General features: G+C 35.8%; 1 protein-coding gene across 19 annotated transcripts in view; it reads left to right on the top strand.

Annotated features, from left to right (window-relative positions):
• TMEM62 (transmembrane protein 62) overlaps positions 1-12,902 on the top strand; it is a 72,772-nt gene that overhangs the window by 44,708 nt on the left and 15,162 nt on the right. For 8 of the 19 annotated variants that reach the window (XM_070582813.1, XM_008528533.2, XM_070582760.1 and 5 more), the window contains 5 exons: positions 2,981-3,122; positions 5,495-5,619; positions 5,767-5,889; positions 8,079-8,234; positions 10,746-10,905. In XM_070582813.1, coding sequence (XP_070438914.1) covers positions 2,981-3,122; positions 5,495-5,619; positions 5,767-5,889; positions 8,079-8,234; positions 10,746-10,905 — 706 coding nt within the window. Of the gene's footprint in view, positions 1-2,980; positions 3,123-5,494; positions 5,620-5,766; positions 5,890-8,078; positions 8,235-9,979; positions 10,043-10,745; positions 10,906-12,902 lie in introns of all 19 variants that reach the window. The other 11 variants (XM_070582794.1, XM_070582770.1, XM_070582756.1 and 8 more) reach the window with 4 other exon arrangements.

Below are 12,902 nucleotides of genomic sequence, written 5' to 3'. Positions count from 1 at the left end.
AAAGAACAGGAAGGAATGGCTCATGAAATGCTGGATTATTTGGTATACATGATGATCACTCTGAGAAATCAAAAACCAGAGGTCAGCATGGGGTAGACATAGAAGAGACTTAAATTTTTTTTTTGCTGAGGAAGATTCGCCTTGAGCTAACATCTGTGCCAATTTCCTCTATTTTGTATGTGGGATGCTGCCACAGGATGGCCGCTGACAAGTGGTGTAGATCCATGCCCAGGAATGGAACCCAGGCCGCCGAAGTGGAGCATGGTGATGTTAACCACTGGGCCACAGGGCTGGCCCCTAAAAATTCTTTTTAATTGAGATATAATTGATGTATAACATTATATAAGTTTAAGGTGTACAGTGTCTTCATGTGATACATTTATATATTGCAATATGATTATCACTGTAGTATTAGCTAAATCTCTATCATAAACATAATTATCATTTCTTTTTTGTCGTGAGAACTATTAAGACCTAGTTTCTTAGCAGCTTTGAAGTCTATGATACAGTATTGTTGCAGTAATTACTGTGCTGTGCATTAGATCTCTAGAACTTGTATATCTACTAGTTGCAAGTTAGAGAAGACTTTATTAAAAGAAGTGAAAATTGTGTCCAGTCTTAGAAAATGGGTAGCATTTGGAAAAGTAAGAAATTCTGAGGGGTAGATTATAGGCAAAACTTCAGAGCATTAAAAGCTAGAATGAGCTTTGGGGGCAGTAAGGAAACTGGTATCACCAGAATATAGGTTCATATTGAGGACTAGTATGACACTGGATAGGTAGCTTGGGGCCAATTTATGAAGTCTTAAGTGACAAGCATAGAAATTTAGATGTGATGAGTAATAGTTCATAATCCAGTATAGATTCCTAAGGAGACAAGTAACATAATGGAAACAGTATTTTATAAAGGGCAATCACATAACAAGAAAGAAAAAAAATAGGGATAAAAAGGAAAACAGAGGGAGAGATTGGAGTTATGTAGACCAAGTAAGAGAGTCCTGCAATAGTCCAGTCCTCATATGGAAGGGGCCTGAAATGAATAGAAGTCATACCTATCTGAACAAAGTTCATGGACATAGGGACAGTGACATCAATTTGAGGATGACAGGTCAAAAAGCATTGGTTAATTAACATTAATTTATAATTAGAGTTATCATAACTTGGGAGAGGAGGTTTTCCTTTTGTTAATATGAGACAGGAAAAGGACAGAGAGAAAAATCTTTCATTTCCTATTATCTGTATCTTTAATGGTGATTATGGGAATGGAGTTAAGAAACATTTTCAAAGAAGAATTAACAGGACATAGGGTCTGACTGGTTATTGAGAAAGTAAAGTTATTAGTCACTTTAAAGTTTCATATTTTTATATTTTTGTTTCTAACCACCTAAATTTTATCTGAATTTAATAAATGGCATTTTTCTAGAGATCAGACATTACAGAAATATCAACCTGTAGGAAGAAACTCTTAAAGTTAAATCTTGATCTTAAGAATACCAAAATCCTGGGGCTGGCCCTGTGGCTGAGTGGTTAAGTTTGCACACTCTGCTTTGGTGGCCCAGGGTTCACCAATTCAGATCCTGGGAGTGGACTTACACACTTCACATCAAGCCATGCTGTGGCGGTGTCCCACATAGAAGAACTAGAGGGACCTACAACTAGGATATACAACTGTGTACTGGGGCTTTGGGGAGGGGGGAAAAAAACCAGAGGAAGATTGGCACCAGATGTTAGCTCAGGGCCAATCTTCCTTAACAAAAAAACCCCCAAAAAACAAAGCAAAAAAACCCATAAGAAAAAAAAGAATGCCAAAATCCAGAATTCAAGAAATGTTATTAACTATTGTATATTTTAACCTTTGCTTTCAAATAGTTGGATTTATTTTTAAATAGCTGAATTTTAATGTGTCAAAAATGTACAAAAGTGAGCAACATTTGAGATGATAAATTCTGAAGAATAACTCTGAAATTAAGCAGGAGAAATATAAAAATTTTAATGAGGAAAAAACCTGAAATAGAAATTTTAACAATACCAAGAAGAGAGACAGTGGAACGAATTGACTATTAATTGTAATATCTATGATATATTTATTTTAGGATTTATTTGATGGCTGTTGTGTCTTAAATATAGCTCCCTGATGGCACACTGTTTCAGAAGTTTATTTGTATTTTTTCATTTATGCTCTTAGGTAAAACATCACATGAGACACTTAGATATTTTCTTATAATGTTCTGATACTTGAATAATATGGGTATGCCCCCAATATAATCCGTACCTTTCTTCACATTTATTCAACAAGTAGTTAATGAGTGCCCACTCTGTGTACTATGCTACCCGTCCTTTCTCTCTGCTCTTCACCCTCCAACTTTATGGACCCCTGAACACCGTTGATACTTAAGGTGGTGAGGACTTTCATTAGTGGGTGTTGACCTGTGTATGTTATCAACATATTTTTAGGAACTGAAAAAGATTTACTGACCTCGACCTAACTTGAACGTTTTTCTCCTGGCTCGATGACTTCATCTTTGCCAGGCTTTATTGTGAGTTAAGCCTCTATAGTCCTGTTTCAAGAAGTAAACACCTTTTGTATCTCACTACACCAAGAATTCTGCTGGAGACTTAGTAGTTCCTCACTAAAGTTTTTAATGATCGATAAGTACCATTTCACCGGCTTCTGACTGACCTCTTTTTAAGTGTTTATTGGACTGCCTAAAACAATGCCTGCTTCTCTGCTTTGCGTGGTGACCTTGTGTTTGGTTACTAATGAATTAGTTTGTCTGAGCCTTCAGAGACAGTGGGAGAAAAGTCTTTAAAATTTCTTTTAATTGTTTATCCATTCTAGATCTAGTTTATTGTATTTCTCTGTCAGATTAGGAAACCTCCTTTTCAAAGGGCAGCAAAATATAGTGTGATATTACGGAAAGAATTTAAACTCATTCTGTCCTATTACGGTTGCACTAAAACTTTCCTGTCTTATTTTTTAGGAAATATTCTGCCGTACGTAGGGATGGCTCTTTCCATTATGTCCACAGTACTCCGTTTGGCAACTATTCTTTCATTGCTTTGGATGCCAGTCAAACTCCAGGGCCTAAGAGACCCTATAATTTCTTTGGAATTCTAGATGAGGTACCGTAAAAACTCACTTCCCTTTGTAGCTAACCTGTATTATTTTTTCTTGGATACATGTGGCTCACTTAAAGTTATTCTAGGTAAAGTTCTTATCTAGAAAAGCTTGAGAAAAAGTTTACTGTGGTTACAGTTATGGCTAGAAGAAATTACTGGCTACTTTAGCACTATTATTGTTCTTCCTGTTCTTGTCCCAGAAATCTGGGAAAGAAGTACCTCATATTTGATATTTATTTAGTAAATGTTAATTAAATATGTACTAAGTGCAGCATGCCAGAGCATACAGCTTTGTATACTCTATGGTATATTCCTAACTCTCCACAGTTGCCATTTCTAACTAATGGTCTGTGTGTATGTATATGTATATTATTTTTTTTTAAGAGAAGGGCAACCACTGAAGTAAGTAAGTTTCTTTTAAAGTATTTTTTGTAAGCTGGGGAAAAGTGTTGTTGGATTAAAACTGTCTAGAAAGTCACATCTGAGAACCTCTCATTATTTCTTGGAACAACAAGTCTCAACTCATTAATGAGCTCATGCCCATATGCACGATATATGTGCGCATATATAGGAATACAGAAGCGATAAGATGAAGTCCCTAGCCTCTTAGAATATTTAATCTAGTGGTGGGGCATAAAACCAGTACAGAAATAACTATAATAAAAGGCAGAATTTGCTAAGTGCTGAAAGAGATTCAAAGTGATTTGAGGGTTCAGAGGAATCAAGGAAACAGAATATTGTCAAATTCATTGTATTATATTAGGCATTTTATTTCATGGAGATATATTTTGTTTCCTATCTACCAAGTGTCTTTAGATAGAGTTGATTAACTTATTATTTTAAAGCCTGCTGCATAGAATAATGTTTTTTAAGGTATGCTTCAAGGATCATCTGCATGAAAGTCAGCTGGGGTCTTGTAAAATGCAGATTCCCAGGCTTTACCCTTGCCTTACCAAATTAGAAACCCTGACGATAGGGCCCAGGAATTCATTGCTATAAGTACTTTACAGATAATATTAATGTATATGTGTATATGTACAAATTATTATTATTATTTTTAAGATTGGCACCTGAGCTAACAACTGATGCCAGTCTTTTTTTTTATTCTTCTCCCCAAAGCACCCCAGTACGTAGTTGTAACTTCTAGTTGTGAGTGCCTCTGGTTGTCCTTTGTGGGGCACCGCCTCAGCATGGTTTGATGAGCGGTGCCATGTCCATGCCCAGGATCCAAACTGGTGAAACCCTGGACAACTGAAGTGGAGCACGTGAACTTAACCACTCGGCTGCAGGGCTGGCCCCTGTACAAATTATTTTTGAAGTCAACTTTATGAGGGATGATTTACATATAATAAAATGCACTCATTTTAAATATTTGAAGAGTTTTGACAAATGTATATACTGGTATAACTGTCACCACCATCAAGACAGAACATTTCCATCACCCCAGACTGTTCTCTTGTGCAGTCAGTCTTCACCTTAAGTTCCAGGAATCCACTGACTGGTTTTCTATCAGTACAGATTAGTTTTGTTTGTTCTGGAATTTTTTTTTCTTGAGGAACATTGGCCCTGAGCTAACATCTGTGCTCATGTTCGTCTGCTTTATATGTGGGGTGCTGCCACAGCATGGCTTGATAAGGGGTGTGTAGGTCTGCACCCAGGATCCAAACTGGTGAACCCCAGGCTGCTGAAGCAGAGCTCATGAACTTAACCACTGCACCACCAGGCCAGCCCCATGTCCTGGAATTTTTTTTAAGGGAAATGACACAGTATGCACTCTTGTGTCTGGTTTCTTTTGCTCAGTATAATGTTTCTGAGATTCATCCATATTTTTGTGTGTATCAGTAGTTCTTTTTTTTATTGCTGAGTAGTATTCCATTGTATGGATATACTGCACTTGATTGATAGTTTCTAGTTTTTGGCAATTATGAGTAGAGGTGTTAGGAACATTCAGGTACAAGGCTTTCCATGGACATACATATATCTTCTTTTAGAAGTTTAGTTTCAAGATCCTCTTTATTAATTGTGATGTAGTGTACTAGGCTGAAAATATTAGTGGTTCTTTATTTCTATAAAGAAATTGATAAAGAAATTTATATAATTTAAAGATTATTTTTTATTTCTCAGTTTACTTATCTCTCAAATGGAATAATACTTGCCCTGCTTAGCACAGGAGTTATTTTTAGGATCAAATGGATTATAATGCATGTGAAACAGTTTGAAACTTACAGAGGTCCATACAGGTCATTAATTAGTAGAGTTTAAGCCCTAGACATAATATACTTATTATAAAATTTCAAAGGAGTTGTTTAATTTGTTGACATTAGATTTCAGCCTGAGCTCTAATTAAAGCTCTTTCTCTTTTTCTTCCATTTCAGAAACGGATGGAGGAGCTTGAATTACTGGCCAAGGAAAGTAGTCGGAGCAACCACAGTATTTGGTTTGGACACTTTACAACGTCCACTATCCTTTCTCCATCACCGGGAATTCGGTCAATAATGAGGTGAGGCAGCCTTCCAAAATCAAAATAAATTGTGTTTAATTCTTTTATGTTGTTCTACCCATCTTGCTTTCCTGAAGAGACAGTTCCATTAGTTTGGCCTCACAAGTTACCTTTGTTCATTTATTCCATTTATTTTTCATTGGTTAGTTCGGCTACAGCTTATTTGTGTGGGCACCTCCATACGCTTGGTGGACTGATGCCTGTTTTGCACACTCGTCACTTCCAGGGCACTTTGGAACTTGAGTTGGGAGACTGGAAGGATAACAGAAGGTAAGGAACTACCCTAAAAAATAAAACGTATACGTGTAAGTTTTGCTAACGCAGTGATAGTTTTCTTATTGCTATCATGGGTGATAAGCTAAGAAAAAACATGTGATGTCTCTGTATTTTTAAAGTAATATATGTATCTGGCAGTCTTTCTCATTATGCAAAAACCTTGTTGCAACAGTTATGTTTGCCATCACTATGTTATGTTGAATTTTCAAGATGCATCCCTGAGGAAATAATTCTCAAACTCTAGTGTGCACAAGAATTATGGAGGAGCTTATTAAAAATAAAAATTTCCAGGCCCTAGCTCTAGAGATTTTGATTGTGTTGGTCTGGGTTAGAAGACAAGAAACTACATTTTTTAAAAAGCTCACCAGGTGCTCTATGGACCACACTTTGAGAAATATTAGGAGAAATGTGTCATTTTTTCTCCTGAATTTTATATCTACCTTTCTAGTCACTGCTACAAGATGTTAGTGATTTAAGTTCTTCAATTAGATGATAGTTGGTTTTTTTAAAGTTAAAGTCTTTTAAGAGAAAACATAACATATTTATGAAAAACATACACTATAGTAAAATAGAAATATATTGAGAAGAACTTAATATATATTTTGAGAGTAACTAAGTGCAGTATAAGTATAGGTATCATCTCATTATGTATATTTTTTTGAGAATAACTAAGTGAAAGAGTTTGTCTAGATGAGTATCATCTCATTGTTTATTATCAATTGCTGTTTAATTTATTCAAACCCAGTCTCTGAAGATATCAACAATAAATATTTGTTTAGCTGAACATGTTGTCTTTCTATTTTTAATGACTTTGATTAATTAAAAAACAGCTTTCCATCTTGGAAGGTACTTACTCATTTCAGTTGGCTTTTCTAGAAACTGTATAAGAACTACGCTTGAAGCCTGTAATTAGTTGGCAACTGTAATTACTTTGAGTTAAGACCTGTCCATCATGACTGTGAGGCTGTGGGCTGGGCTGGGATTGCCTTTTACCAGATAGTCTTCATAAACTTTGATCAGCTTCTTATAAATGCTACAGTTACAAATTAAGTGATGTAAATTATGAAACCATTTCCTTTCTTTCTCTTCTGCCTGCTGTTCTGTGTTCCAACTCTGGGGTTTTATCTGGAGTTTTACTGAAAGGACCTAACATTTACCTGCCCTTAGAAACATTTAAGTTTTATTAGTACAATAGAAGCGTTTTTAAAAATAGTCTACTAGTAATATTAGGCTAGGCTTTATTGTGGATGCAAATAAATCTAGAAATATCAGTGGCTTAACCCAGCAGATGTTTATTTTTCATTTATAAGTCAGGGCAACTCTTTTCCAGAAGACAACTCAAGGATTCAGACTTCCTCCACTATTTCAACACCTCAATTCCAGGGCAGGGAAGAGAGCTCAAACTCACACTCACTCTTAACTACCCTGGACCAGAAGTGTGATACATGTCACTTCTGTTCACAGCCCATTGGCCAGAACTAGTCACATGGTCCCCGCCTAATACCAGGGAGACTGGGAAAAGCAGGGGAGCATGTGGAATGTTTGGTGAGCACTATTGTTTCTCCCATAGTTCATCATTTCTTCTTTCAGTTCTAAAAGTTAGGAAATACAAAACTTTGGTTACTCTTTAAAGAATAGTTATACCTTTCATCGTGCATTTAGAAAATCAAAGCAACTTAACTTTCGTTAATTTCTTTGAAATTATAGAAATAAAGGTTTAAAAGAAGAATGAAAGGTTTCTAATAGTGTTCATTTTAATATTATGTAGCAGAATGAAAGGTTTCTAATTGTGTCCATTTTAATATTATGTAGCATTGTTGATGGGAATGAAGAATGTCAGGTGTTAGGCTTATGATGAATGTCTTAGGTTTAAAATAGTCTTAAAGTATAGAAATCAAATTCAACAAGGATTTATTTAAAAATTAAAGAGTGCCTGCTGTGTAGCAGGCATTGTTCAAGGGCACAGTTAAGTTCATCGCTTCAATCAGATCTCAGTTGTGAAAAATGTGAAGTGTGAAGTGATAGGGGTAAGGGAAGAAAGAGAGACGATATTATTTACTCTGCATTCAAACTCATGATCTCAGAACGTAGGCTTTTCTATTTTTACATTTGTACTGATATAACCTTCATGCCCTCTTATAATATCAAGTGGCTAAATTACCGTATTGTCCTCTGGTCTCTAGGTACCGGCTCTTCTCTTTTGATCATGACCTCTTTAGCTTTGCAGATTTGATCTTTGGCGAGTGGCCTGTGGTTCTTATCACCAATCCTAAGTCACTCCTCTATAGTTGTGCTAACCATGAACCACTAGAAAGACTCCTTCACTCAACACACATCAGGTATGTAGTAATTGTTCAGAATTTACCTTCAATGGGATGTTGATGGAGATTAAGTCATTGTGACTACATTCCCATGTGAAAGCTATGAGATGCCCCACTTTAGTTTTCTCAACAATCTAAATATCATATAAAGATAAATTGCTTACTGTTTCATTCCCATTCAGTTAAAAAATGTGTAATTCTTTTAAGTGGCTGAAATTTTAAAAACCGTCCAGAAATTCATACTCCTACCATTACTATTTTTGTGTATTTTATTCCGGCCTTTTTATTTGCATGTTTTTACATTGCTATAGTCAAAATATATGTAATTCTTTGGTATCCTACTTTTAAAAATTCATATTATATATCAGAAATATTTTTTTCATTTTGCTATATAGCCTTCCAAAAAAGCAAAAGCTATATAACCCTTATGGAATTGAAAATTCAGTTGGGATGTGAATTTAACAATGTGAATTAGAGAGAGTTACAACCTTTTTCAAACATAAGGGCACCCTTTTTTAATATATATGCTCTTTTAAATTTTATTTATTTATTTATTTATTTAATTATTTATTTCATGAGGAAGATTGGCCCTGAGCTAACATCTATTGTCAATCTTCCTCTTTTTCCTTGAGGAAAATTGTCACTGAACTAACATCTGTGCCAGTCTTCCTCTATTTTATGTGAGATGCCACCACAGCCTGACTTGAGGAGCGGTGCTAGGTCCGTGCCCAGGATCCAAACCTGTAAACCCCAGGCTGCTGAAGCTAAGCGTGCAAAATTAACCAGTATGCCACTGGGCTGGCCCCTATACTGTTAAATTTTATTCTGAAAAGTAATACAACATAACCTTTCGTTTCTGAGTTTTCCTTCTCAGGCATTCTCTTTTAGGTGTGTTTTTACATAGTATAATCATAGAGCACAGTCTTCTAATTCCTACTTTTTTCCTCTCAACAGAGAGAATGTACCACAATTTATCTAACCATTTTCCTATCTTATTGGTGAACTTGTAGATTTTTTTCTCATTTGGGGATGAGCATCTGATGCATATAGAGTCTTCTTTCATTTGAATAATTTCTTTAGATAGAGTTTTAGAAGTGGGATTCTACATGAAAGAGTTTGAATTCCTTAATGACGATTGATGAAGATTGCCCAATTACTTTTTTTCTTGTAACTACAATCACTATCTTTTTTAAAAAATTGCAGTAAAATATAGATAACGTAAAATTTATCATTTTAACTATTTTTAGGTGTGCAGTTCAGTGGCATTAATACTGTGCAACCATCACCACCATCCATCACCAAAACTTCTTTCATCTTCCAAAACTGAAATCTGTACCCATTCAACAATAACTCCCGATTCCCCACTCTCCCTGGCACCTGGCGACCGCCGTTTTACTGTCTGTCTCTATGAATTTGACTACTCTAGACATCTCATATAAGGGGAATCATACAGTATTTGTCCTTTTGTGACTGGCTTCTTTCATTTTGCATCATGTCCTCAAGGTTCATCCATGTTGTATATGTCAGAATTTCGTTCCTTTTTAAGGCTGAATAACATCCCATTGTATGTATATGCCATATTTTGTTTATCCAATTCATCTGTCAATAGACACTTTTGCTTCCACCTTTTAGCTACTGTGAATAATGCACATGGGTGTACAAATATCTGTTCAAATCCCTGCTTTCAATTCTTTTGGGTATATATATATATATAGAAGTGGAATTTCTGGATCATACGGTAATTCTATGTTTAATTTTTTGAGGAACCGCCATACTGTTTTCCATACTGGCTTCACCATTTTACATTCCCACCAGCAGTGCACAAGGTACCCAATTACTTTCTAAAACAGATACTAATTTATATTACCAAGCAATATGAGTGCCAGTTTCATAGCACTTTTATCATTATTGGATATTTATACTTTTAAAAAGATTTACTAATTAATCTGGAAAAAATGGTACCAAGCTGTTTTAATTTATTTTTTTGATCACTAATGAACTGGAACCTACATCTCTCAGTCAGGTTTTTTGATAGGAGCTGGAGATCAGATTTAGACCTTATATTCTCTGAAAGGGTCGTAGCTTTAGCTCTGTTTGTGACATTGCTTCATTGGGCAGATACGTTGGGAACCAAATGAATAGACGGTAGGGTTGACATTAGGTTAACAAAGTGAGATGTCTGACCTATATTCTTTTCCTATGAGAAAAACCAGGACTTCAGGAGTTTCTTAAGAAAGAACTTTGGATCTAATCCAGCTGGATTTGTCAAAAGAAAATTGATTTTCCTTTCTAAAAAATAAAAGAATAGTTTCTAATTTCTCACCAATTCACATTTGCTGAATTATACAATTCCAAAAGCCACTCTTCAGGAAGAATCCAGATCATATGAATAGTGGTCGTATGAACAGTTGTACAATGTGATGCTTCTGCCTATACTCATATCTTTTTAGGTTACAGTAGGGTTGTTCTCCTTTATAAAAACAATGACAAATACCTAAAACCATGCATTTATGTATGCTCTCATTTTAGAGTCTTGGCCTTTTCCTTATCCTCCATTACTTCTGTCACAGTTAAGATTGATGGAGTTCATTTAGGGCAAGCTATTCATTTGTCTGGTCCTATTTTCATACTGAAGTGGAACCCAAGAAACTATAGTAATAAGACACATAACATAGAAGTAACCGTCCAGGTAAGTTAGTAATTTTCAACTTGCTATATAAATGATTAGGCTGTAACCACATTGAAATCTGATTTGGGTTCTTTTTCTTTTCAATCAATTGATAAAAATGAAACTAAGTTAATAAAAACTTTGAATACACTGGATTTAGTATATTCTGAAAATGGGCACTCAGGAGTAATTCTACTATTAGAGTAAAAATTGGGCAGAGGAGAAGAGTGTGCAACTACTGGCCACAGTCCCCGCTTTCTTAACCCCAGGGGATCAGTCTTTTGTTTTCTTCCAACTTTGGCCTTTTAATAATGGGAACAAATTCCCCAATATACCCAAGGATAATAGAATAAGTCAGAAAACATATATTTATATATCCATGTCTTCGATTACTGTCTCCAAGTAGAGGAAAATTGTGTCACTATTTTGAAAGCTCTAGGATAGAGAATTTTCAAGGCATCAAAGGATTTTTTTGTTTGGGGAGTATGCATTGACAGCACATCAGTGACAACCTGCCTGTCCTTATTCTGATTCAGCTTTTGGGGCATTTAATTCACTAGCACCTGCCAGAGTAGAAGTTGATCGTCATTACCAAAATAGAGCAGTTTCTCAACATTATGAAACTCTTTAGGGGATAGAGTGTGCTCAAAAATAAGTTTCTGAAAAAGAAATCTGTCAATTTCTACAACTTTATGATTTGATGAGAGTTTTTAACTGTTTAATCTTCCAACGTTAAGTCTTAGTTTGAAGATTACCAAGTGATCCTTCAGAAAACACATGTAATTATTTTCATTAACTTTTGTGTGTGTGTGTCACAGAGAAGGACTTTTAGCAGGAAAGAGCTATTTACTGAGCTCCTTCTAAGGAGATGCTAGACACTTAGAATTTTTTTACTTAATCCATATAACAATCCTATAGTGGTAGTTTTATCCCCACTTCATAGTTGAGGAAACAAGAGAAGGCACTTTGCAATGCCACCCATCTCTGACAAGTTCTGCCTAGGAGGAAGAAGAAACTCAGGGAGGATGTGGAAGGAGGAGGGCTGGGATGAACTCTTAAGGTCTTTCATAGTAGAAGTTGGATCATTTTACAAAGACTTCAAGGTATAGGGGCACCTAGAATAAATTATCCCCTAGCTTTACAGTCATGGTGAAGAAGTGGGAGCAATCATAGGAGACCTGCTCACTAGAGGAATGGGAACTCTCAAATCCTTGGATTGCTTCAGTACCCCAGCTTCTGGAGTTTTATGAGGAAGAAACCTCACATTCCTTGAAACACTTCTGGCCGCTTAGTTGAATCTTTAGTAAAAATGTGAAATCACATGTACTTTTTATATGTTTAACATTTCTTACAACATTGCTGAGGTATAATTTTCATCCAAAAAGCTCTACATATTTAAAGAGCACAATTTGATGAGTTCTGACATACATATACATCCTTGAAACCGTTACTGCAATCAATACGATACATCACCCTCAAAAGTTTTGTGCCCTTTTGCAGCTGCCTTCCTTCTACTCTCATTGCCAGGCAACCACTGATCTGTTTTCTGTCTATATGTATAACTTTAAAAAATTAGGCTACTGAGTATTGAATAGGGAACCTGGTCCCCTCATTCATCAGTGGAAAAGTTCTGTCCTCTTAAATATAGTACGCTATAGATAAGTCTGATTTGAAACTCAGAAACTGTGAGAGCAGACATCAGTTTATTATCCTTTACCTACTCACTATGTTTATCGAATTTCTATAAGTTCCTGGCAGCCTAGGAGCAACTAGACCTTTAGATCAATTCTCAGTGTGGTTCCTGAACTAGCAGCATCAACATCACATGGGAACTTGTTAGAAATGCACATTCTCAGGTTCCATCCCAAACCTGTGAATCAGACACTCTGGAGATAGGGGACCCAGCAGTCTGTTTTAACAGTCCCTTCCGGTGATTCCAGCGTGCACTAAAGTTTGAGAACCAGTACTTTAGCTTATTTTGCTTACTTTGCCAATTTAAAGACTCTAGAAATCTCTGT

The sequence above is a fragment of the Equus przewalskii genome, chromosome 1 (assembly GCF_037783145.1).
Source record: "Equus przewalskii isolate Varuska chromosome 1, EquPr2, whole genome shotgun sequence".
Lineage (NCBI taxonomy): Eukaryota > Metazoa > Chordata > Mammalia > Perissodactyla > Equidae > Equus > Equus przewalskii.
The sequence above is the reverse complement of the archived record's forward strand: the minus strand, read 5'-3'. Positions and strand labels throughout refer to the sequence as shown.